The following is a 27408-nucleotide window of genomic DNA, read 5'->3' on the forward strand; positions in this document are numbered from 1 at the left end:
GCTTCTCTTTCCAGCGAGCTGGCAGGCACTTTCCTTTGACCAGAGCTATGCACACTCTAGGGCTCACTGGCAAAAGAGATGTCACTCTTAATGTGACTACCCTGGTTAAATAAAAGTATCATATATAATTTTGACTGAATCCACTCCAGTCCACAGACCATTAAGTGGTTATTGTCTTGAGCTGCACTCATTACAGTGTTTTCATAGGTTGTTGTTGGTCAGTTGCCATGATTATAACCACAGGGACTGAGAATCATTGACCATGAATAGATAAACAGAGCTATTCATGTCCCCTGTGTTGAGAATGAAAGTTTTCTTCTTTGGGTCTGTGGCCTGTGTTTCGGAGTAAAAGGGCAAACGGGGCCCGCTCAGAGCCCATCCAGGGGTGGAACGGGGGTGTCAGTGTCCCCCTAAAAGTGAGAAGAGTTCAAATCCTGGCTGGGGCCTTTCTGTGTGGGGTTTGCCTGTTCTCCCCATGTCTGTGTGGGTATCCGCTGGGTACTCAGGTTTCCTCCCACAATCCAAAGACATGAAGGTTAAGCTACTTCGGTGGGGGGGGGGGGGGGGGGTAACGGGACATTGCTGTAAATGAGCATGTGTGCTCAGTCAACCTCCCCTGTGTAAATGAAGGTTAACATATCTGAAATATCTGAGTGCTGAAATATGTTTGATATCAGCCTTTATGTACTGTAATTATGTGAATGTCCAGCTCATTATTATCATTATGATTATTTTGGTTATTATTTTTTCACTCGTTGGTGGGCCCTAAACGAGGCTCAGCACGGCAGAGCCACGCTCCCCATCGAGGCGCTGGCATAATTGAAAATCCCAGCTGTGGATCGGCACCTGCATGTTTCATCAACACCGCCCACCCTTCGCATCGAGCTCGGCCGCTTTCCTCGCTCCGCAGCCCATTCGGAGAACCTCCACCTCCCCCCAACCCCCACCCACAATTAAAAACAGCACTTCTCCTGTAGACCATGGCACGCTGACAGGGAGTGCACCGCTAAATCAGTAATCAACTGCTTTTACTGATCAAAGCCAAACACCGATGACTCTCCGTAGTGTTAGCAGAATGTGCTTTTAAGTAGATGTCTTTGGACCTACAGTGCTGCAGGGAAATGGACTGTACAATCTTTGCCACAGCAACGAGGCAATTTTGACATACAACTGGAAGGCTATTGCTGTTACTGTACTTTAGCGACATGCTTTTTCTAATATGCCTGGGTAAATGTCACCTGTATGAACCTGTAGAAAAACAGGCATATCTATGTAAGCTACACTGGATAAGCCTCACCAAGCTTAATGTAATGTTAAATGCAATCTGAAACCTGGAGTAACATTTCTAAACATTTGCAACGAATGGTCCTTCAGCCTGTAGGGCGTGACTAATGTCACAATTACCCCTCCCGTTTCTCTGGCCTGCGGTGTATTTGGGAGAGACAGCGGAGTAATTTTCCAGTCCCTAGAAGCATGCCGAAGACGACGGCATGCATATTTTCTGACAGCCAAAGTGTGAACCGGCGACGCAGTCTTGTGTGTAAAGTCATTTGTGGCATAGTGCAGCAAACTGTTCATGGTCCTCAGAGCTAGCGATGGTGTTTCAGCAGACTCATGCCACTCCAGGCGCTGTTTTCTTTCTTTCTTTTGTTCTTTTTCTTTTCTTTATTTGCTCTGCCTCATTTGCCATGCTGCAGTACAGGGCTGTCCAACCCTGTTCCTGGAGATCTACCATCCTGCGGGTTTTCACTCCAACCCTAATAAAGCACTCCTCATTCAACAGCTACAGCAGGGCTGTCCAACCCTGTTCCTGGAGATCTACCATCCTGCAGGTTTTCACTCCAACCCTAACAAAGCACTCCTCATTCAACAGCTACAACAGGGCTGTCCGACCCTGTTTCTGGAGATCTACCATCCTGCAGGTTTTCACTCCAACCCTAACAAAGCACTCCTCATTCAACAGCTAGAGCAGGGCTGCCCAAGCCTGTTCCTGGAGATCTACCATAATGCAGGTTTTCACTCCAACCCTAACAAAGCACTCCTCATTCAATCGCTACAGCAGGGCTGCCCGACCCTGTTCCTGGAGATCTACCATAATGCAGGTTTTCACTCCAACCCCAACAAAGCTCACCTCATTCAACAGCTACAGCAGGGCTGTCTGACCCTGTTCCTGGAGATCTACCATCCTGCAGGTTTTCACTCCAACCCTAATATAGCACACCACATTCAACAGCTAGAGCAGGGCTGCCAAACTCTGTTCCTGGAGAGCTACCATCCTGCAGGTTTTCACTCCAACCCTAACAAAGCACTTCTCATTCAACAGCTACAGCAGGGCTGTCCGACCCTGTTCCTGGAGATCTACCATCCTGCAGGTTTTGACTCCAACGCCAACAAAGCTCACCTCATTCAACAGCTAGAGCAGGGCTGCCAAACTCTGTTCCTGAAGATATAGCATGCTGTAGGTTTTCATTTCAACCCTAATTTGGCACACCTGATTCTACTCATTAGCAGCTTAATTAGATCTCTGGCTGTTTAATGAGGAGTGCTTTGTTAGGGTTGGAGTGGAATCCTACAGGGTAGCCCTGCTCCTATACTTCACTTGATGTGGATTTAATTTCCACGGTGAGGCACTGGGATTGCACCTTTGATGAAGGCACTCAAGCTGAATTGCTAGAGTCAATATTCATTCTTATACATTGATTATACACTGTGAAACATTCAGTGTAGCATCAACTGTTGCAGAGTACATTTGGTCCCTATTTGTACTCTGTTAGAGTTGGATTAACACTGCATATTGTACTGTGTATGTGAAACGCAAGCTATGTACACTCTCAGAAATGAATGGTTCCAAAAGGAACCCTGTGATTCCACAGAAGAACCCTATTTAGTTCAAGGGTTTGTCAGGCAAAATGGTTCTTTGTCTGGGAGCTTTCACACTTCACACCTTTGATAGAGGCTTCCATAAATAACTAAAAAGGGTTCATCTATGGACACAAGCCAAAAAAATAAATTCTGGCAGTGCAGCTCACCTTGGATTAGCCTCCACGAAGAAAATAGACAATAGCAATAGAACATGCATTGTGACATTGTTAATGCCAACATTACTGAATTCCTCTTCTATTTTTTAGCTTACATTTGACATGCTACTGATTTCAGCATCTGGGTTTTTGTTTAATTCAGGTTAAGTAATTTAAACAGCAGTGCCATACACCTTAATGCGGGGGGTCTGGTTTCTGGAGTACCAAACCACACCGATTCTCTGCATTACCTGCTGGATCGAGGAGATAAATTATCTGCATTCAATAATGAAGTGCAGTGAAGATAATGTGGTTAAGTGAAACATATAAATACTAATGTATGCTAAAATACTGCAAGTCATGCTCTGAGCTACAGAAAAAATGGGATTTGAATTTGGAAGAACTGCAGTTGGTGTCATACTGCAGTTGGTGCTCGGTAGGGGAAAAAAAACAGACCACCGGCGAGCTCTGCTTTTAAAGAAATGTGTAATCACGGTAAACCCTCACAGTTTTATATGCTGCATAATGCCCCAGGGCTATAATAGCTCTTCTGCTTTTGGAATGAAGTTGAAAATAGTCATTTTTATCTTTCTGCTGAGGCTGAAACTCTCAGAGTATCCTCTGTTACATAACAGGAAGAGGATGCAGGGAAAGAGGAAGATGAATATTCATTACAGTAGCATCCATGATTATGACCATTACCATCACAACTACAATAATGATATAACCAGGTGCTATGGATAACTGAGGCTTTATATGAAGTGTACCTTCTCTGACCTGTGTTCTGTAGTTGTTCCAATAACCATCCGTATGCACTTATTGTACGTCCCTTTGGATAAACGCGTCTGCCAAGTAAATGTTGTTCTTAATGCACATGGAAACCTTCACCAGCAATCTTTTCAAAATTACAAACATATTTGTCATTTTCCCATGGCCTGGCCTCGATCTTGGACACATACCGAATAAAATAAATGGCTTCCCTCACCTGTAAGGTATTCACATTAGCACGTGTCTCCATTTTTCAGAAAAAGGAAATGCAGCTCGACGCAGGAGCTGGAATATGCGTGGGTCACCTTGTCACAAATAATGAGAGAGCTCCACGAACATATGCCGGCTGTCTCTTTCTGTATTTAATAAATGAAGCTTTTCCGATGCTTTACCCACCAAAGTTTCTCTTTTTCTTCAGGTGTCACAACCACCTTAATCCCCCTGCCTGAGTTAGATCTGAAGCCTGTAGCTGATTTCTCTTAAAAAGAGGAGATTAAGATTCCTTTGAATTCTACTCCAATCATCAGTATAATCTGTCAAAAAGAGAACAGCGTAGAAAAGTTGTGACTAATAATCAGGGTTATTTCAACCCCTGTGAATCCTCTGCTTTGTACATCTCATACCTGTTTTTTTTTTACCTAAGGGAACCAAGCAAAGTTCTTTCGAAAAATGAAAATAAAAGTATTAATTTAATATAAAATCCACCTTTCTTCTCATGCTGGACATGCCGAAGCACAATGGGACAGTCTCCAATGGTAGACATTTTCATTTCAAAAAGAATATCCCTGGTACAGACATTTTCTTTTGTGCTTGTTTGTTTTTGCAACAACTGCTTCTCTTCTGCTGCCCGACTTGTTTTAAAATGTCCACCACGTTGACTTGTTTAATGATTTGAGTCCAGTCTATTTATTTCAGTGAGTAGATGCACAAATATGTGGATATATTCTAGTTCTCTGCATTTGTTTTTGGGGTAAAGTATCAAAGGTGAAAAGAAACTAGTATCTTTACCACTTTTCTCAATACAAGTATATTGTATATCTCTCTTGATTCCAATTGAATCAGTTAAGTGGACCTTCTCCCGGCAATGCAATTAAATTTAGAGCAACCAAAGCATCTAAATGATTCCCCGATGCAAACTGATTGCATTCTGTACCGTGGGGATCTGTGGGGCTATGTAGATATTCAGGATCTGTGCCACAAGACAACAATCCACAAACTATTTTCTACCAACTTAAGATGACTATGCCACCATTTTGGATCTTACATTCCAAATCCCCCATTTAACTTTGCCCTCCACTCAATCCAACTATTGAGCATTTTGTTAATGTACAAATCAAACAAAAGTGTAATCTTCCGGAACAGCCTCTGCTGCCCTAGTGTTAGCCCATTTTGGGAAATGCTTCAAGCTGGGAAAACAATCACTTTCTACCACTACTTCATATGGCATGTAACTACAGTACAATGTCACTGTCTATTAACCATTCCAAAATATTGCCACAGTATATGCATAACATGAGGGCAGAGGCCTTAAATACACCTTTAGTGTAATGTAACGTTAATTTATATCCACTGTCCCTTTTCGCATATTGTGAGTGCAGCAACAGGGTGTAATTGATTGAGCTCTCTCACAAATATCTGCTGTGATTGGCTTTTCTGGTGCCTCCTGTGAACTAAAACAACTTCTGCCAACCAGTTTTCCTTTACGCCTTCCCAACCGAAGAATGGTCACAGAACCTCAGTGAGACCTCGTTTCTGCAGCCTACTTAACATGTGCATATTTTAAACAAGTCAGGTGAATAACAGGCTACATTACAATGTTTTATTGCTGAGATAAAAAAGTTATAGATTGTGATTACCCTTAGGTGGGTCACATTAGAGATATAGACTCAATAATCAAACATGATGTAGGCCATATAATGGTTAAATGTTAAAATTAGCACAATTGAAGTGCTATATTTCTTCCTGTGGTCCTGTTAGAATCAATCTCCAATGTAGGAACTGTCTCTTAGCACAAGCAATTCCCTGTGCATCTGACATGTGTGTGTGTGTGTGTGTTCATGTGTGTGTGTGTGTGTGTGTGTGTGCGTGTTCATGTGTGTGTGTGTGTGTATGTGTGTTTGTGTGTGTGTGTGTGTGTGTTCATGTGTGTGTGTGCGTGTGTGTGCATGCAGCCGTGTGTCTCATGGAAATGCGACCTCAGATTACTGCATAGGTGACTGGACCATAGCCACAGCATTATGTGTGTTCATTCAACAATATTGAAATGCATTGTGGTTATATAACTCGTCAGCGGCACTCAATTATTGATGCTGCCTGTAATGTGAATATAATGCATAGCCAACTCAGTCCAAGTTCTCTGCTTCAGACGAGCTGAACTGCACACACGGTGTGCGATGATGCTGGTGGGTCACTGTGGATTTTCTGTGCTGTGCTTCCCAGCCCAAAACAGCGGTGGTGGAGCAGTGGAATTCTCCCCCCTTCCTTGCTCGCATTCTTCAAAGAGAGCCTGGACAAATATGCCCACATTTGCTTTGCAGATCCAGCAAAGCACTCTGGGATTCGCTGTTCTAATTGAGGCAGAGCAGGAGCTGGCACTGGGAATGCATTCCCATTGGGGTTGTGTTCATTTAATTCAGGCTTTGCACCCCATTGTTTTTTGAGTGTGGCTTTTACACCGTGAGTATCTGGGGGTAGGGCTTAGATTTTTAGACTGTTTAGAACAGCGCTATATCTTAAGTGATCAATACTTTGGCATGTCTCTCTTCTAACCACCCCCCTATTCTGACAACAATAGGACGAGTTGGGAGACGAACAATGGCACACACAAAAACATGGTCAATATCTAGGAGAGCTGAGCTTTCCGTCTTGCTGTCCCCTTAACCTTGACAGATTGGATTCATTGGGAAGCACTGATGGAATTTCAATGAAGTTTCATCCTGGGAAGAAGACTCATTTTTATAAATCCTCATTGACATCAATACCTCTCAATGACAACATCCACCCTCTCCCCCAATACATTATTGCTTTCCTTTCTCCTAGTTTTAATTTGGGTGGCCTGTAGCACAATAATATTCGCACAGCCGTTGGGCCTTGAGCAAGGCCCATAACCCTGCATTGCTCCAGGGGAGGATTGTCTCCTGCTTAGTCTAATCAACTGTTCGTTGCTCTGGATAAGAGCGTCTGCCAAATGCCATTAATGTAATGTAATGTCATTTACAGTACATTTGAATACAGTCATGTGTTTTCATTGGAACACATTCAGATAAGTAAGTGCAAAGGTAGCTCCAACGATCGGTGTTTGGAAAAAGTTGACCCTAACATGAGCACTGCATGTCTGAAAAAGACAGACCAGTTCACAGACAGTCACAATATTCTTAGCAATTAGCCAGCTATATGGGGTGTACAGGGATTGTACCATTTTCAATTTCACTCTGAGCTTAAACAGTAATTCACATTTCCTGCGAGTGTCTGTGCACTGTTGATCAGGTACTATTGGCTGAGGAAGTGAACCAGGGGGTTGTCTGTTCTGTAGTTTGAATTCCAATGTTGATAAATGATACCAATGATATGTATCTAAATTCACAATGACAGATTCTGTAACACATCCTGTCATTGAATATATTAATATCTGATTGCTTTCCTTTCCGCATTATCTGCTAAATGTAAGAATAGGACCAATTAAACTTGAATGCTATGCATATGTGAAACCATCTGATTCTGCTTGCGATATTACCATTATAACAAACTATGTCTCTTTTCAGAACATAATTCCATTTGAAGGTGAACCTAGGTTGCACACTGACTCATTTCCTAACATTGAAATGTGTGAAAGAATGTGGCTGTAAACTGCTGTTTGAATGAAATAATCCGATTTTGTGCAATACTGAAAAATATGGAAAAACAGTTGCTGGAGGAATGTTATCTCATAATTAAAACAAAAAGAGAAATCACCACAATGCACATTAAAAATAGCAGAAAATTTTAAACAAAAGGTGATGCAGACATATAAGATTGTATTGTTTCTCATCATTACAATTCATGCACAATGCACCAAATTGCACATGCTTTTTGCAGAGCTGGGGAACTATACACATTTTATATAATTCAGAATTTATTGAATGATGCAAGAGGATTTGTGTTTGTAATTTTACCAGTACATTCATAAACATTGAATTCATAAGTTAAAATGGCCAGGATCAGCTTGCAGAAGATGTATTGCCAAGAAAAAGATCCCTTTAACATTAAATATCCTGTGCTAATTAATTGGACATATTAAGCAATATACATCATTAATCTAATGATTAGAATATTAATCACTGAAAGCTGTGTGAACACCCACACACACACACACACACACACACACACGTATACATCGCCTGCTCCTTGTAAAATATCTTCCCATCTCTGCGTGGATTCTATTGGCTCAATTGTACAATTATTCTTCCCTAGTATCCACAAATCCTGTTTGACTGAAAGCAGGAGCCAAACTATGCCGATTTGTGCTTCTGATTAACCCCCGACACAATTCTAATTTTAGTTCAATTTTCCACTATACCTAATGGTTTCCATGGCGATTCCCTGTTTAAGTCATATCACTCTACATCCACAGTTCTCTGAACCCAAATTATGAATGCTAATGCGCAATGTACTCTTCCCCAAAACCACTGCAATTTGTTAAGCACAGGCAAACACGTCAAAAAACAATTGATCTCAACGACAGGGTGAAATGACACAAATCAGATATTTAACATACACTAATTTCAACATTTCAGGTTTAGTGTATGAATACTTGCAACGTGATCAGATGCGCTAGTATTGTCCATGGTGCTGAAAGCGTGCCTTTTCAAACACGATGAGTGTGTTTCCAATAACAACAAGAACAACAACAAGAACAATAATAATAATAATAATAATAATAATAATAATAATAATAATAATAATAACTTCGATTGAATTAAATCATTCAAATAGCAGGTGCCTGCACTCCAACGAAGGCAACGCTCAGCAGGTTACCATTAACAGGTGTTGCTCGTCTTGCCTCGCTTTACAGCGGGCCGTAAGAACTTTAGCGCACATACAATACGGTTTCACTTGATGCTCATAGGAGATGCAGCTCATGTTGCCAAGCACCGTGTCGTGGACACATCTTCATTTCAATGTTGAATTCATTATCCCGTGCATCGTTTTTTACCGTCGCAATAGGTTACAGTTATGTGTTGAATTACGCTTTGTTCGGATGTTTACATTAAAAGGTCTCGATCACACAATATACAGCAATAACGCATGCAACAAATAAATAGTGCTATACTTACCTTCCACTTCGTCCTCGGGGAGGGTTACGGGTGCCCGATATGAAAGGATATCTGGAATAGTGCAAATTCCCCTGTACATTAAAGTTGAGGTCACGGGATGCATAGGCATTTCTGCGATCAAAATCCAACACCTCTGTGGCGATCTTCATATAGTATTCTTTAGTAATCAGAGCTCAACTTTCCTCCACTTGTTGTAATGGTTATGGAAGCTCAGGTCCATGAGGCGAAATCCAGCCTTTTTTTCGTGTAGAGGGAATGGGAACAATTGCTTCATCCAGGGGCTCAGAACCTTGAATACCGTCGCAGGTGTAACGTGGCTGCCTGTTCTTCGTCAATGCAGGAACCTCAGCGAGATCACATTGTTTAAACTTGATATTAAAATGAAAACAAGCATCAAGTGCATCAAGTGTTTTTTTTTATATATACATATATTCAAATCATGCTTATTTGCGTTATTGCTCGAACTTTTGTTTGTTTTGCATTTCCTGTCAATTGCACAATGGCATTGCAGTCATTTTAATACAGAGAATCCAATTTTAGTCGTTGAAGGCAAATCCATACATGTGGTGACTATAAACTGCGACCTGCAGCTATGTGTATCTTAAAATCTTACGCTTTACTGAGCATACGCTTATCCGTCAGTTCCAGCGGTTAGGAAATTCAATAAACTAAACAAATAGTCTAGTTTAACTTATTTTTTTCGCGGCTGTGAAACAAAACGAGAGGAAAAATAGATTCGTTATGCCTATATAATCCGTTTGCCTGGATTTAACATTTAAAACCACTTCCCAGTTGATCAGAATATATTGCCAGACTTGTGATTATTTGTTCAAGCAGAGACTCCTTCGTCGTGATCGCTCTCGCTTCTTCTCAGGTAAAGGAACGCCCTGCGTGTCCGTCGCTCCGTACGTACCCTCTCTCAGCTCTCTCTCATCCCTATTCTGCTCAGTCCCCGCGCTAAGCTGGCGTCTTACTCACCTCCTGCAGCAACACACGTGGTCCCTCGGTACCACATAAACAATACCAAATGTGACTAATGATCTCACAGTTCACATACGGATTAAGTCCCACTGGTGATTTTTTTCTTAATTGAAATTAACATCTTTAAGTACAATTTCCTAACCTGTCAAACCGATGGGGAATAATCGTCACAGTGGCAGTCGCCTATGCATGTAGCAGCTGCACATGCACGTAGCCGAGATGGCCATTTAGTGCTTTCAGAACAGCCATTTCAACTAATTATAAGACACAAATCACAAAACGTGATTTTATTATCAAAATACAACATTTTTTTGAAATGGTAGGCTGTTTTCTGTGTGCGCTGTCCACGGTTCTGAAATTTTAGATTCACAAACTGTATCTCTCATGGCTCAAGCGCATATATTTCTTTATCTGGAGATCGGCATCGTCGACACGTTATACGTTTACGGTAACTAACTCTCTATCTTATACAGTATGTATCCCCGTGGACTCGAATAAACTCCTCGCCTCAAGTGGCAAATTTGTTTTAAGAATATGCAGGGGTGGTATTTGAGACAGCACTGCGCTGCTTCGTACTCAGAAATTCTGAAATACGGAATGAAACATAAGCTTTAAGCACAGCGACAAACTGAATGAATGGCCTCACAAATGAAAGTTTGTAACCATCGTTACAATAAGCTTAATAAATCTTCCTGCATATACAAGTGTCTGTATATCTATGCTTTATGCTGTATAAGATTTTGTTTAGCCATCTACCAAGGAATATATTGTCATAGCACATGCAATGGCTCTCTTGATAGTTTAGTCGTTGATATTCTAATTCAGTGAGGTTTAAAACAACAACCGTTGTAGCATACAAAGCTCTTGAGAATAAAATAAATAAAAAACTGGCTAGCTAATTTATGAACTTCACGATTGTGTGCACTCTACTCCACTATAGCATGCATTTTCAAAAAATAAGTAGAAAAAATTAAATCCCAAGAAATACCATTATTAAAAAAGATCAAGTCAGGAAGTACTGAAACTGTGGTACAGGGGACCTCAACTTTGAATCACATTGACTGCATGTATCAAGGGGATAATAAAGTGAACCAAATGCAAAACATCGATCATTGCATTCTATCACATTTAGCTCTAATTGGCCCCACTCCAAATTAATTCTCCACAATTTCAACATCAAATTCAAATTAGCCATAGCACACAGACAGGCTTAATGCAATGCTATCAGCAATTAATAGTAATATCTCTGTTTTAGGATTCCTTTGTCAGGGACGTTTAATATGAGAAATAAGATCTGACGTGTGTAGATGATCACCATACTGTCTTGGTTGCAGGACATAGCTGGGAATTATTGGTCCCCTGAAAGTATATTGCTCAAAGCCCTAATGCTTTAATCCAACTGCATTTTTGGCCCTCTCCAGCTGTGGGGCTCTATAATCATCACAACTGTTCACCTCGCTAATCATGGCCCTGCTTGGTTATGGCAAAAAATGGCTGAACATTTACTCTGCTTTAAGTCATATTGTTATGTATTTCTTTCCCCATATCCTCAAATCAACCTCTTTTGTACGGTATACTTGTGTATGAAACTGAAAACCCACAACAAACATTTGCTCATATGTTCTCTGCAAAATTAGGCATATTGAAATTGTGGTTATAATGAATCGGGATGTTCTACTAGAGAAAGCTCTTTTTATAAGACCAAAACCTTGTTAGCATCAGATGAGAGATTGGTGACTTTTCAGGTTTCCGGTTCTCTCGTTTGGCTAGCGGGATTTAGAGTTCACTCCTAATAACCGGGCAGAAGTAGGTGCTACACCTGCATCTGCCCCCACACCTGAGAGGTGAGAAAAGACTGTGGAAAGGCTTTGGATTTAACAACATCCATGCGGCAACACCCCTTCTCCACAAGGGACGTGCCGCTTTCCTCTGAAATTGTTTTGCCCTTGTCGCAAATTGTTTCGCTAAAGGCTATTTATGGTAACAGGCCTAATGGCTCATGTTTCATAGGCTACCAGACAACACAAAATCCACTCATGCGCACCAGAGAAAAGGGACTTCAGCAGGTATCCTGGTGTTCTCTAGTTAAATCCCTTAATTGAAAAGGAGTCATTACCTGTTAAGTAATGATGTCCTCTAGCACACACTGTGGGTCCTCTGAGCCTCCCTTTCTTCCTCAACGAGGACAAGAGGCTCATCATTTGCCTGAGCAGGCAGACTGCGGGATGTGTTTTTATTTGATGATGTGCTCTGAGTGAAACAGCTAGACCAGGGCTGCCCAACCCTATTCCTGGAGATCTACCATCCTGTAGGTTTTCACTCCAACCCTAACAAAGCACACCTCATTCAACAGCCAGAGCAGGGCTGCCCAACCCTATTCCTGGAGATCTACCATCCTGTAGGTTTTCACTCCAACCCTAACAAAGCACACCTCAGCTAGAGATCTTGTTGAGCTGCGAATTAATAAAATCAGTTGTGCTAAAATTAGGGCTGAAATGAAAACCCTACAGGACAGTAATATCTCCAGGAACAGGGTTGTGTAGCCCTATCTTAAATATATTAGCCTTGTACCGAGAGGCAGATTCTTAACCATGGTAAAATACCTCAGGCTGAGGAGCTTGTGGCTTCTGCAGGACTGTTCCATGCAGCATCTTAAAAGGTTCCCGGGGCCTGTGTCCTGAAACCATCTCAGGAGTACGTCTTACATTTTCCAGCACATACCTAATTTGAGTTTGAGATTAATGTAAAGTTTTTTTCATCTCAGTCATTAATGTTTGAGAACTGAAGGGAAAGTGCTTTGTACAAACATAAAGTGCACATGAAGTTGACATCCTGTGAGGCTGGCTGAACATAAAGCAAGTTACTTAGATCCAAGCCCTTTCCCTGGAGACTTTGTCACAAGAGTGTTTTTCCTGAATCTGTGACCTGTTGGTTGCTAAACTGGCGTCCGGATGCCATGTTTTCCTTGGTTTACCCACTAAAGTGCTACTGGCTCACACATGCCAATACACACCTACGGTGTTCCCCTTTTTTAGAGAAACGTCTGAGTATGTTTGGAGTTTGACCTTTCTTTTCAAAATGGCTATTGATTTTGGTGCCACCGATGGCCCAATGGGAATGGAATAAAACAAAGATCCGGTGAATGGGTCCCCCTCTGTGCCGGAGCCGAGACCAAAGCCACCCCACCTCTCTCATCCATTCAGACGTCGCTCCAGGTCTGCGGGAGGCCGGTGGAAGGTCAGGCGGCTTTGTATGGCCCACCTCCCTTTCCTCCGGACCACATTCAACCCACAGCTCTCTCCTTTTGTCCCTCGAAGTCTTTAACGATCGAGGCCCATGCAGAGAGGCTCTGGGGGGGTGGGCCTCGTACCCTTTTCGGCCCAAGGCCAACACAACTGCTGTTTCGCTGCTCTGTCCTGTGGCACTCGCTAGATGGCGCTAGTCCTACCTGTAGTGTGAAGGTCTACGGTCTCTGCTATGGGGGCTGCGATGGGGGGCGGAGGGGGGGCATGATTGAGGGGAGTGCTATGGAGGTTTTGCTTTTGGGGGAGGGGGGTCTGGGGGATGTCTTCTCCTCTTTGCTGCCCATCAGTGATCCGGTGACAGCCGTATCGGACAGGTTTGACGCCCCGTCCGCTGGGCAGTCATTCCCACTCCTGGGAGACGGAAGGCTCCATGGTGTCTGGTCTGTCTGCCCTGTGTCTCTGACCGGAGCCTTCAGAGGAGAGGAATTCAGCTGACAGTCCAGAGCAGACAGACAGGAGGGGGTTCACACACAAACACACACCCTCACCATAGTAGATATGTCCCTGTGCACACTGGAAGAGCCAGGTCAGGTCATCAGAGTCTGACCGCCCTCTAATTTGAAAGAGATACTCAGGGGTAACGATGCATCGGGATGTCCCACACACATAATGTTGCACATAGCACTGACACCCCGTTACACTGACTTCCGAAGAGCTGTCTAATATCATAATAACACACATTCTAAGTGAAGTGGCACTCAATGGAGCAGATTTCTCTGCCAGCTACAAAATATAATATCCAAATGGAGGAGTTAAACACCTTTCTCAAGTGAAAGAACCCTCTTTTGAGCATCAAATGCAATTGCCTCTTTGAACTACCTTCTAACCCAATGCCAGCCCTGAACTTTCTCAGGTATCTTGTTCAGAAATAGGCACTTGAGCGGAATCATATCATGTAACCTTCAATAGTAGTTTTGGTACAATATTTGACAAGAAACTGAGAGATTGGCCAATAATTGAAAAAAAGAAAAGAAAAAGAAACTCTGAATATGTGTTTTTACATTTGAACAAAATACAGAATGCATTTGTTGAAACTGCAGCAGATCACTTAAGAGCATGACACAGTGATTATTGTATGAGATGGAGCCAGAATTACAGTTGTTTAACCAGCGATAAACAAAATAATATAAAGCAAGCTGTTCTATTTGAGAGAGAGGGTTGCACTGTGCCTGCATATATTTTGGGGTTTTAATACACTGTGTTTTCACCTTTGTCTGGATATTCATTGAAAGTTTGTTGGTGTTCATGTGTGACTGCTTTAAGGTCCACTTGGTGCTACTGTACTCTTTTCTTCTCGGGAGTGTCTGAATGTTATGGGTTCATCCATTCATCTCTTTGAGCTTCTCTCTATGAGCTCAAGACAACACCGTATCCTTCAGATACGGAATACTGTGGCCTACTCTCATGAAGAGTAAGATGGAAATAATGAAGTCTTGGGGTGGACTAAAAGCTCAGTCTACTGTAAGTACTTAGTATTAGTAATAAATGATTGTTTAGTTTTTTCGGTTGGTCCAATTTGTTGTTGTTCGCATATACACTTGGTGAGCACTTTATTAGGAAAAAAATTATTTTATTACACCTACTTATTCATGCTATGATCTAATCATCCTATTGTGTGGCAGCAGTGCAATTCATACAATCATGTAGATATGGGTCAGGAGCTTCAGTTAATGTTCACATCAACCATCAGAATGGGGAAAACATGTGATCTAAGTGACTTTGACCATGGAATGATTTTTGGTGGCAGACAGAGTGGTTTGGGTATCTCAGAAACTGCTGATCTCCTGGTATTTGCACATACACTAATCTCTAGAGTTTGCAAAGAATGGTGCAAAAAATGAAAAATAATAATAATAATAATCCAGTGAGCAGCAGTTCTGCAGACAAAAATGCCTTGAGAGACATCAGAGGAGAATGGCCAGACTGGTCAAAGCTGTCAGGAAGGTGAAAGTAACACAAATAACCACACATTGCAACAGTGGTATGCAGAAGAGCATCTCTGAACACACAACGCATCATAACTCTAAATGGATAGGCTACAGCAGTAGAAGTCTAATAAATACCTAATAAAGTGCTTGGTGAGTGTATATACAGACACTCCAAATATGTTTAATACTTCCATTTGGATCAGAGATCAAAACCATGGGAGCCTTTAGAAAATTCGTTTCTGGTGAGTAGGTTTAGCCAATCCATTATAATATAAATGTAAAACAGCCCTTAAAACAAGAACAGGCGAGCAACTCGTTTTGTCCAAAATGCCTTACTGTCTATTTGAACGTTAGTCCCACGTTGTTTCAGGCTTATAGTTAGCGTATATCGTTCTGTGGGTGTTCAGTTGTAGTCTAATCAAGATTTAAAGGTCAGTTGCTCAGTTTAAAAAAAAAAAAAAACCCGAGAGCTCTCTGGGACCTGCCCGAACGGGTCTTCGATTCTGATTTGCATTTCATCTCAGCAAGGCAGGAGCGACGCTACACGGGCGACCGCCCCTGATAAACTTGCTCCTCCAAATTTGTCATCTCCACTGAAGCTTTTCAAACAATTTTCCCGACCGTGTACCGGCTGGAGGACTCGGTTTGAATAAATAACGGTAAACACTGTAACTTGTTTAGCGGGATGCGATTTTCACTGCAGAGCCACTGAGACAGCCGCAAGCTGAAAGATGATGGATATAAACGTTGTTTTTTACAGACGAGCTGACAGACGTCCGACTCGCTGATGCACGGCTTCGTTGTGTACGAGCATGATGCGTCATGAACGTTCTTGGGTTGGAAAGGGCGGAGTGTCTAGATCATTGATTCGATGTATAATTTCCTGTTCGTCGTGATTAATTCATTTTGATGTACTTCTTGCATAGGCTGCATCAAAGTGGTTTCTGTAATTACATTAGTATGTGGCTTCGCGTGGGTGACTATCTGTGTTGTGGGTTTGTATTTTCGATGTATTTGTATTTTGTCACATCTGAGCATATAGATTTTTACAAACATCTCGCTGACTTACTGTTCCCCAAATGCCAACTGCCATCAGCATCAGCAAAACCACAGGAGCTCACAACACTTGTTTCCAACTGCCATCACAGGCATTCGTAATGCAGCCGTCCCTGAAAAATTCAAGCGCAGTGTTGCCTTTTTAAGTATTTCTGAGGTATTTCTGAACCAAGAATTCCTGGCCCACATTTCAATACCAGTGTTCCTGATCGCGTTTAACGTGAAGCGTGCATCCGGTCCCCAGGCGAGGCTCAGGGCGGACCGTAGCGAGGTTGTCAGAGGACAGCAGAAGCCTTTTTAAGCGTGGAGTCAGTTACTCAGAGACTCTTCTGAGCTCTTCAGCTCCGCAGAGGATGTAGGACAGGCCGCGGTGAGGAAGCGGCACACGTCTTCAAAAAAAAAAGAATAATAAAATGTTTCTGGTGCATCACCAACAAACAAACACAACCCAGCTCCCAAGTGGCAGAGATTTGATCTCATGAATCAAAATAATGCAAAACAGAGTTCAAGTGGGCCTTTGAAGATATTCATGGCAACATTCCGGGATACTTCCGTGCGTCAGCAGTGCTCTGTTTCTGTTCTGCGGAAGATGTGAAACTCAGAAAATCGCAATGCTTGCATCCACTAATTGTATGCAACACACAATATGAACTCCTTATCTGAATATGAATTTCATAACAGTGATCTTTTAAGTCAACCTTTAATATACTTCTGGGAGTCTATGTTTGAACTATCACATATTGTTAAGACTATGCAGCAACCTCTCTTGCTGTACATTGTTTTTCCCTTGTCATACTGACTATCATTCTGAATATACGGTAGACCAAAAAAAAAACCCAGGAACAAGATTCCTTGGGATTTAATACTGGTACAGCAATACCCTTCCATGAGGAAATAAGCATTGCTACTGCTCTCTACTGAAGAGTACAGATTTAAGTTTGTTTTGCAGCTTGGACACTGCAGGTTATAAATGCATTTTGGTTGTACGTCTGAGCAAGATCCTTTTAACCTCAATTGCTTCAGTTAATACTCGGCTGCATAACTGGACAGTGTAGTAAAACACAAGCCTGCATGAGTATAGCCCTTGAGAAAAGAACACATGTTGATTACAGATGTACTTCTCTTACCTTTCCCTTTGCATTGACCTGGATTCCATCAATGTTGGTCCTTAACCTTGACTCATAATTAAATGCAAGTGTCAATTTTGCACCACAATTGCACATAGTGAGCTCAGTAATTACCTGCTTTAATGTGCGTGTATTTCCACATCAAAACTAAGGGCAAATGTTAATTGAATCCAGATACTTGTTTGTGTAAGCAGAAATGTGATTTAAAATGAAGTGGTTGTACACCCATAACACAGTTCCCTCAGTGCCTGTGCTGAATTTCTATGCAGCCAGAGAAGCTTGGCCTGGGGGCGGGGCAGAGATCACGACACATTGGGCTCATTCCAATCCCTTATTTTTTATTTTATTTCTCCCTTTCTTGCCGCTAGCTCCACCCATTGGGAACAAAATATTAAAGAAAAAGACATAAATGGTAAAAGGGAATACAGGGAAAAGATGAATGAGGCAAATGGAATGTTCAAACATCAGTTTGAAGCCATGTGCCAAGTTACGGAAATGGCAGATGGGGAGAGGTGGACCCACAGGTTGATCATTTATAAGTCACGCTTTAGGAAAAAATACTTCCACAAAGGATGCGCTCCTGTTTTCTTGCGCGAAAGGAAAGTTCTGGAGTTCTTAACTACTACGTATAGCTCCTAGAAGGAACATTTAAGGAGTGGGAATGTCCTTAAAGGTGATGGACCTTAGTTGATTTCCCGGTTAGGAGCAAGAAAAAGACAAAAGAGGAGAAATTTATCAATAAAATTTATCTTACCACATTGGCAAATCTTGAAATTAGTAAAAATTGTTTCACCTCACCTTTGCAATCTTTTTTCTTATGTAGCAAAAATGTACAAAAAATAAGATTTTAAGTCTAAATATAAGACAAAAGATGCTTGTTAATATTATTTAGACTTGGCGTTTTGCAGTGTTGGTGAAGATCTCCAATCCTACATGAGACAGAACATTCTTAAACGAGGGTGGAACGTTTCCTAAACAGCATGTGACAGTTTCTCAAGTATAATTCATGAGCAGCCATCACACAATGTCGATCAAATCCTCAAATTATCATAAACTCGGTGACCTTCAGCCCGGTGCGCACTACACAACTTCATCCCCAGTGTAGTCCCTTTATCTGCTCGTCTTCGTCTCGCCGTGACTCTTTTGTAAAGCTCAGTGCGTGCACTCTACAATCGCTGCGCAGCTTTAAAAACCCTAACTCGTGTAATGTGTCATGTCCAAAATGCACTGATAACTGCTCCGGCAGACTCTTTCCTGGATGCTAAACGCGTCTGCGCTCCCCATCGAGTCTTCACGGGACCTTTCAGGAGCCGGGAGAAAATACCAACTGCCAACGGAAATAACCCGCCAGGGACATATGGAAATGAACTGAGGGAAACTGTGCGTATTCACAGCTGAAAAACATCTTCATGCCAACAGTTGCTGCTTTTAAGTGTCACTGTTAGCGTTTTTAACTGGGCCTGGCTGGATTCCATGTTTCCTTGAGTGGAGCCTTAATGAAGATAAATTTCTTATCCGTATCCCTGAATTTACATTTACTAACAGAGTGTAGTGCAACCAGATGTTGTTGACTTATAATGACTTTGGAAAAAAAGGGGAAATAATTTTCCAGCATACATCAATACTAGTTTCACCATGTTTCACCTTTCTTTCAACATTTGAAAGTGAACCCTGAGCTCCACACCCAGAAGACATTTAAACCCATGAGAAGATAAAAGATAAAACAAGGATTTTCATTGATGTTGATATATTCAAATCAGAAATTGTTATGTATTTATTTGCACTTAGGTGAGCTGAGTTTTGTGCAAATATAATTGAATTTACAAAATTACATGATGTATATTTTGTGATGACATATACTTCTTAAGCTTCTTAAGTCTGCTTTTTCCATCGGCATTCATCCATAATGTCAGAGCTTAAATTTACACCAGCTCTACGGTGCATGTTAAATGGTTGCATCTTCTGGAATATTACCATAAAGATAAAAGCTTGACATTTATATGCATACACTTCGTAGTCCGACCTGGCTTTTTTCAGTGTAAGATGTGAAAGTGGAAACTAAATAGCTAAATGTCTGGATAGTGATGAGGGTTTTCTACACCACTAGAAAAAGCTTTGAACATTTCAGTAAAGAGAGGATCATTTTAAAGTTGGTATAATTGGAAAAAGCCCAAAACTAGCTCACATCTTTGAGAAGTGAATCGCTCTTTAAAATGCCATTGCTTGCTTGAAATAAGGCCATCATTTGACTCCAATTTCTTGTCAGATTGTTAGCAGGAGCAGACTGTTTGGGTGGGCAAAAAGATGTTTCAGCTCTATGTTTCAAATAAAAAAAACTCTGCCAAGAGCAAAACAATTTAAAGTCGTTGAATATTGAAGATCAATTGGGAACTTGAAAGGCCTGGATTTCAAAAGCAGTCTCGCTTTGCAAATTAGGAGGTGAAAATGTGAAACCATGCTGCACAGAGTAAGTGAATGGTATTGTAGAGCGCCCATCTACCCCTTTTCTGAACTGCTTAGTCCTGGAAGGGGCTGGCGGGGGGAACACTCTGAACAGTTTGTGCTGTCCGTCGGAAAGGGCATACACCATTCACATTCACCACATACTCAGACTTACGGGCAATTTAGGGACTCCGAATCGATTAGCCTACTGCATGTCTTTGGACTGTAGAAGGAAACAGGAGTACCAGGCAGATACCCACACAGACCCAAGAAGAACACGCAAACTCCACACAGATAGGCCCTCGTGAGGATATGAACCGTGTACCTTCTTGCTCTGAAGCGAGGTGCTATGAACTCCCCCTAGTAAGGTAATCAATGAGGACCTAAACGCGACAGGTACAATTCAAAGGTCACCACTTTGAGGTGTTTCTTTCCTGTTTCCTACATCTGAGGCCCAGTGACACACACCCTCACTTCCAGCCACAGCAGCTGACCAAGAGAGCAACAGGGCTTTATGTCTAAAATGAAACGGGTCTAACAAGGCTAGCGACCTTTCCTTTCAGTAATCTCCACTCAGAGGTCAGAACTTCTCACTGGAAATTGAATTTCTTTCCCTTTCACTTGGTGAGAAACGATGATGGCAGATCAACAGTGCTATTGAAATGCAAAGCAGTTTTCTATCCGTATATAATACAGTGCTTATTTTATTAATAACTTGTGCTGTTCATGTTGTTACATATTTTGTAACTTGCAGTATCCTGCTCATTGACTTTTCATTTTTACATTTTACATTTTAGTCATTTGGCAGATGCTTTTAATCCAAAGCGACTTACAAGTACATAGGTTTTTCCACAAGGCAAAGCATCACATCCATAACTAGTAAAATACACATGAATTGCTGTTCTAAACATATAGTCATCATAAGTGCATTTTTTTTTTTTTTTTTTTTTTGGGGTTAGACAAGGAGGATAGGGATATCAGAAAGGGGGGCGGGGGAAATCAGGAGGGAGGACTAAGGTAGAGTTTGAAAAGGTGTGTTTTTAGTCTGCATCAAAATAGGGGGAGGAATTCTGCTGTCCTGACAGTGGTAGGCAAGTCATTCCACCACTGAGGAACCAGAACGGAAAACAGGCGTGAACGTGCAGCTCGACCGCCAGGTGCACGTAGAGAGGGAACCATAAGGCGACCAGAGCTGGCAGACCGGAGTGGTCTAGCTGGGGAGTAGGGAGTGATCAAAGATTGTGTGCAAGGTGGGGCGGTCCCCTTAGCAGACTTTTGTTAGTGATTCTCGTTCCTATTGTCGCCCCTTTTTTTCAGGAAACTAGAACGTCTCAAGACATTTCACATCTATTTACTTATGCTATCTTTCATCAGAGATTTTAACATACAAGCTTGGCTTTTAAAGAAACTGAATCCAAATGTTTACCCATATAGCAGGCAAGGGAAATACATGAAAAGCAATCGCAATGAAAACCGTGCGAGAACAGAAAAGGCCAAAACAAAACAAAACATTTGCCAACTTTTCCAACCTTCACTAACTTTGGGAGAGTCTAATCACGTTACGCCCATGGATTACACGGCGGCGGATTGCACTGATTGCAGATGCAAATGAGACTCTGCTACAGACCTGGATTTCTCAATGAATTTAGGGAGGGAGTACGTGCTGGAGCCTAAAAGACTGTCTTTGTTCTGTTCCTGGGGAGTACACTGTGTTTTGATTCTCTTTGGCATCTGTTATCACACATATAAACAGTGCTCAGTCTGATGGCTGCGTGAGATGTAGGCCACACTAAAGCAAGTCACATTAAGTATGTTTCTTAAGAGTACACTACAATTAACTTAACAGATCACAAGCATTATTATTGAATAAATATAACATGATATTATTGAATAAATCGATATAACACAAAATATTAGTGATCACTCTGTTAATGTACCTTAATTCTATGGAGTAAATAGGTGTGTATTTTTTTTTACAGTGTACAACACTTCCCTACCTGTGAATCAGACCTAAAACCACAGGCTTAAAAGCCGAGTTTCTTTTCCATTGTACGATCCATTGTACACTGTCCTGCTGCACACTGCTGTGAGTTTGGTACTCATAGCATTCATTAGTATTTATATTCCCAACGAGATTAACCCCAGGTTTAATGAGGTGGAACGCCTTGTGATTTGTGAGCTTTTAAAAACCTGTTAGATCTGCGGAAGATTTCCCTGGGCGACTGGAATATTAGACTGACCATTACATAGGAGTCCAACAGCTGGGACCACAGCTGGCTGGGCCATTTTCTGTGATGGGCATTTTTATTAAGGATGAGCAAGCGCATAAATATTGCATCTTTAGTGCCCCCTGTTTAAAATCTTTATGAGGAGCTCCATTATAAGCAAACTTGTCTGTGCCGTGAGAGAGCTTGTCTAAAGTGTTTAAACAAGAAACGCTGTTATTAACCTGCTTTTTTTCAGCGCACCGTCATAGAGACTAGCGCATTTCTATTTTTAGCCATTATCCTTTTATAAACATAAGGATATTTGCAGAATCAATTTGGGTTAAGTACCTTACTCATCGACACAGTGGCGATTGCCCAGCTGGGAATAAAGCAAGTCCCCACCTGGTAAGGATCCAAGCCCCTCCGCCGCGACGGCGCACTCTAAAAACAGAACGGCTATTTGTCTTGCTGCAGCATAAGATTATGGAATTTGCGCTGCATTCTGAATGTTAATCGAGGTGAATGCTGGGAGGTTTGGGGGGATTGGGGATCCTCCAACACATCAAAGCCGATGAAATGAGGACAGCAGCACGGCCGTGTCGTTTTTTCCTCCATCCCCGAGCTGCATTCTGTTTACAGATATTTTTCGGGGGAGCCGCTTTGGCGCATCAAATAGTTCGGTCCTCAGGCGACGGTTCGCTCGGTAACCCAGCTCCGGTGCGGTGCCGCAGCTGAAGGAGCTCGCTACAGAACTCGCCACGCAGAAACGAGGCAGTTTTTTTCCCATGAAGTCGCAATATGCGATGTTTGTGCCGTTTGAACTTAGCCTACTGACGCATTACTCATTCAGTGTATTTGCAGTAAACACCTCTACGTGGTCCCTACTGCTGTTGAAGTTTTTTTTACAAGTGTGAAAGATTTTTAAATCAAGAGACACCTCTTTATTTATTCATTATTTAAGAAAAATGAAAGGAAGCCCGATTTTGGAAATTAAAACAAAGCCTGTAGCCTATTTATCATTTGACCACTCGGGACTGCGATACGTTCGAGTGACGTTCTGCTACATATTTGCTAGCTCATTCGGCTCGTTCGTGCCGTTTGGCCAATCAGGCGATTAGACCTACATTATGCTAGAAAGAAAACCACGGGAAGGAACTGATGTGCCCTGCTTATACAGTGAAACCCATGTTTGTGTGTGTACAGTGCGTTAAATGGGAACTAAAGGCCAGTTCGTACTTCATAGGCTACTCAATGACCGTTGGCTTAAAGCATGGGAAACAGACTCAAAATAGACTCAAGAGGCAGACTGCAAGTACATTATCTACAGTTTGCATATGCTGAAAAAATATTTTCTGTTTTGTCCTCACAATCATGCAGTCACAAAAGTTAGGCTTAAAGTGTTCAGTGTACCTCTACTGGACTCTCTTAAGAGTTGAAACAGTTGGATATTTTACTGTGAAGTTGTCAACTGATCTGGGGCTTTTGCGTTACTCTTATTCACCAGAATGCTTTATGCAGGGTGGAAGAGAATGATTCGTCTGATTTTATGTGCCACGCAGCAGCTTTGAACGCAATTTTGAGAACGCAACTGCACCGTTGTGGCTTCAAGGGTCATTGGGCATGAAGTATTCATGGGCGAATGCCTTTTAGCACGCTGTAACTTGGCTATTTATAATCAGCAGCTTCTAGCCTTGTATGAACTCACGGCCAAACAAAAGTAGGCCACGATCTTGTTGCCATGAGTCAGATTAACTCCACAAGTGGATCATAACTCATTCTCCTTTGTGACCATGAATTCCAGTTTTACTGCATTTCTAACGCCTGGTCACAAGTCGCGATGAACGTAGCCCTGTGCGGTCAAGCTGAGCAAACATTTTTTATAAAGGCATGCATACTATTACATTAATGGCATTTGGCATGCTATTTTTACCATGATTGAAGCTGACTATTTAATTTCACATTTTAAAAAGCAAATACGGGTAAGAAAATGTCCCTATCGTTCAATAGTTCACAATATTTCTAAGAGGACTAAATGCCACACAGCCATATGTTCAGAATTTGCATTGAGGTGATTTTAAGGCACAACAGGTAACACATAAAATAGTAAATTTCCTGGAAACATATGAACGTTTTTGTATGAACTCCAGAGCACTAAATGTTTACTCATGTCATAAAACATTCTCATTTTATTCCTTCAAATAAAATATGTATCCTTGTGCGAAACAACCCTTCATTTATGAGTATTTTGAATAAAGCTTTCAAACAAAAAAGAAATAGCAGAGAATAAAAAAAATTACAAGCTTGAGACAACCTTCCAATGAGAACATTTTAAAAAACATAGTGAAGATTTTCTCTTTATGTCTTTTCAGAGTGTGATCTCCCTTCCAGTGACGCAGTTTTACAGCACATTTTAATGCTCAATTTTAATGTTGTTATTTCCTCAGCTCAGTCCACTATGCTCAGTGTGTCATGAAGGCACAATGGTAGAAGATTATTGACCAATGCTGTTTCAGCATCTAACTGACAAAGCCATGGCAAAACCTGGATGCAAGCCACTGTTTTTGTAATTTCATGAATTACTTTTAAGTTTCATGGAAATGGGTCACTGCAAGATCCTGTACCATCCTTAGGGTGTGGAATACACAAACAGTATGAGATTCATGCTTACCAAGCCATATGAAGCCACTGTGATAAAGTGGGTGGCTATATAATCTATGATACAAAAATATCTTAGAAAAAAGACACATACTTGGCACTAAAATAATGCTACCCACATCCTGAAAGTCATCCTGTAGTAATACTCATTCAAGTTTATTATGAACAGATGGTGCGAGTTAACACACCGACAGTCAACCATCCTTCCCAGCAATCCCATCACACAATCTTTTCAGCACATTAATTATAAAACTGGGATTAGGAATATGGGTGGTTACAGTTCATAGAGTGCACTCTGCATACTTGTGACTGGCCATATGCAAGTATTATAGTAAATAGCGGGGTAGTGTTTCTTCAATGTTGTCCCTGCCAGTAAAGTGTGTGCATGAACAGATCTGAACTGGGAAGCAAGGCCATGAAAATATGTTAACATATTTGTTATGTCTGCTATGTGTTGTATTTCATTTGGATTTTTTTTATCAGAGCATGTGGAAATGGCATATCTTGGTTGCTAACATGCCTTCCACAGCAATGCAATTTTTTTGTTTAGTCTGAACATACACATTCAATTTCATTAAATGGCTGCATGTGCTATATGACCCCACTGTCACCATGCATCCACTGTTTTCCCTTCTTCAAAAACTTTGTGCAAAACCTTGGTGCACCCCTAACAAGTTCATTAGTGGCCTCTTAGACCAAGGGGCTTCAATCTTCTCTGATCCAAGAATCCCCACCCAGGCTCAAAGGTATCCAGAGGACTCCCATTATAAGTTAAAAAGGCTTATATTTAAAAAATAAATTGTTTTTTGAAGGCCCACAGAGGGGTAAGGAATAAAGCCAGTTTAAAATATATAGAATCTGCTATCTTATTCTGACATTATTAAACTAATTATGTAGTTCAACAAACCCATCATTCCCTCTTTGTATTTCGACTGGCAAATGCCTTGTGGATAAAGTATACGCAGAGGCTTCAATTATATAGCATTGCTGCTAATATTAGCTCCTTATCATCCGTGGAGGTCAGCTTTCTGACACCTCCTTTCTCTGGGGGACTTCCCCCACCGCCCACTTGGTTCCCTGACATACGCATTCTGGGAAATGCTTGTATGCAGGTTTAGCTCTGCCTTGAGACAAGGGACTCAGAGAGGGACTGAAAGTGGCTGGATAGTGGCTTGCCCTGCTCCAGTACATGGACGAGCCCTCCGGCCTAGTATCGATTCAGACTTCTCTGGTGCTGGCAACACTGCAGGGCTACACTCAATTGGCTCTCAGGTCATGCATACATGTGGGTGTTTCAGTCAGCCGGAGTGATGGTGTCTCTTTGTGTGACAACAACTCCCACTGGTCACCCTGGTGCCTGCAGGCTGTCTTGTTAAGATACTTGTGAAGTATCTTCCTCCAACTCATGTCTGTGTGAGCCTGACAACTTGTAAACTACAGTGTGATAAGAAGTGGAAATTGACATCACGCCATTTGGAGGAGAGTACATGTTTGGTTGTAGGCTGTAGAAAACGGAGGCTGGAATGAATGTTACAGCGTGACCTGATTACCCTTCCCTTGTGAGCAAAAGGCAGAAATTTCAACAATTCAAAGGAAGTTACTTCTTAACATTAATTAAGACACAGTTCTTAAAAGTTGCATTGAACCATGGGTAAAACCAAAAAAAAGGGGAAAAGCAATGACTTTGTTTTGTAAGTTTGCTGCCCACAGGTACAGAATTGGCTCCATCACATTAATAGATGGATGGAGAAGCTGTGAATACATTTTATGGCTTAGGAATAGTTTAAAACATCAATAAAAATGACAGCGAACTTAAAAACGAATAACAGTACTCCCATTATAAAACACGTGAACCGCTGTTCCACAGAAAGCAAGAATTAAAGTAGGTCACTTAATATTATGGGCCCATGGAAAATGAGCCTTAGAAGGCTGTGGTAAACCTAATCCTCTCTGATCAGTATTTAATACATCAAAGCTGTCAGCCAGGGAGACATTGAGAAAGTTTTGATTATAATTGTTTGCGCATTATCAGGTCTAACAGAAACATGGCAACCCATTGCAGAGCATGACTGGAATGATTGGTGAATCCTTACTGTATGGATATGTTCTCACAATAATTGCGCTGTTAAATCACTGCAGTACCCACAGTTTCACGATTGCGATGCCCATTATATATTATCTGCCAGCTGATGTTAAAATAGACGTGAGTCATTGTTACAGCAAACATTAAACAAATTGAGCAAAATACACGGCTTACGGTTGGCATAATTAATTTTATAAATACTAATATTCTAAGACTTGACTAAGTAATGGCAGCTGCGATTATAGCCTCAATTAAGTCTACGTGATGTGTTTGTATCTGGCAGTTTACTCAGGATTTGACAAAGCTATTTACGTAGTCGAGGCTAAAAGGTACTGTGACAGCTGTATTTTGCTAGGCAACTTAACAAAAAGAGCTGTCATCCAGCTGGAAATTGGCTCAGACATTATTGGTAAATGGAAATGGATTCCACTTTTCCTGCAACCGCAGCTACACAGAGCACTTTACAATTAATGCGTAAAGTGCCATTCACCCATTCACACACCAATGGCAAAAAGTCAGCCATGCTA

General features: G+C 41.5%; 1 protein-coding gene across 1 annotated transcript in view; it reads right to left on the reverse strand.

Annotated features, from left to right (window-relative positions):
• The window catches only part of LOC133141161 (calcium-binding protein 7), a 33010-nt gene extending 23804 nt beyond the window's left edge, over positions 1 to 9206 (reverse strand). The window contains exon 1 of the mRNA XM_061261589.1: positions 9098 to 9206. Coding sequence (XP_061117573.1) covers positions 9098 to 9206 — 109 coding nt within the window. The remainder of the gene's footprint in view (positions 1 to 9097) is intronic.
• Positions 9207 to 27408: the final 18202 nt, after the last annotated feature.

This window comes from Conger conger, chromosome 11, assembly GCF_963514075.1.
Source record: "Conger conger chromosome 11, fConCon1.1, whole genome shotgun sequence".
In the NCBI taxonomy this organism is placed as follows: Eukaryota; Metazoa; Chordata; class Actinopteri; order Anguilliformes; family Congridae; genus Conger; species Conger conger.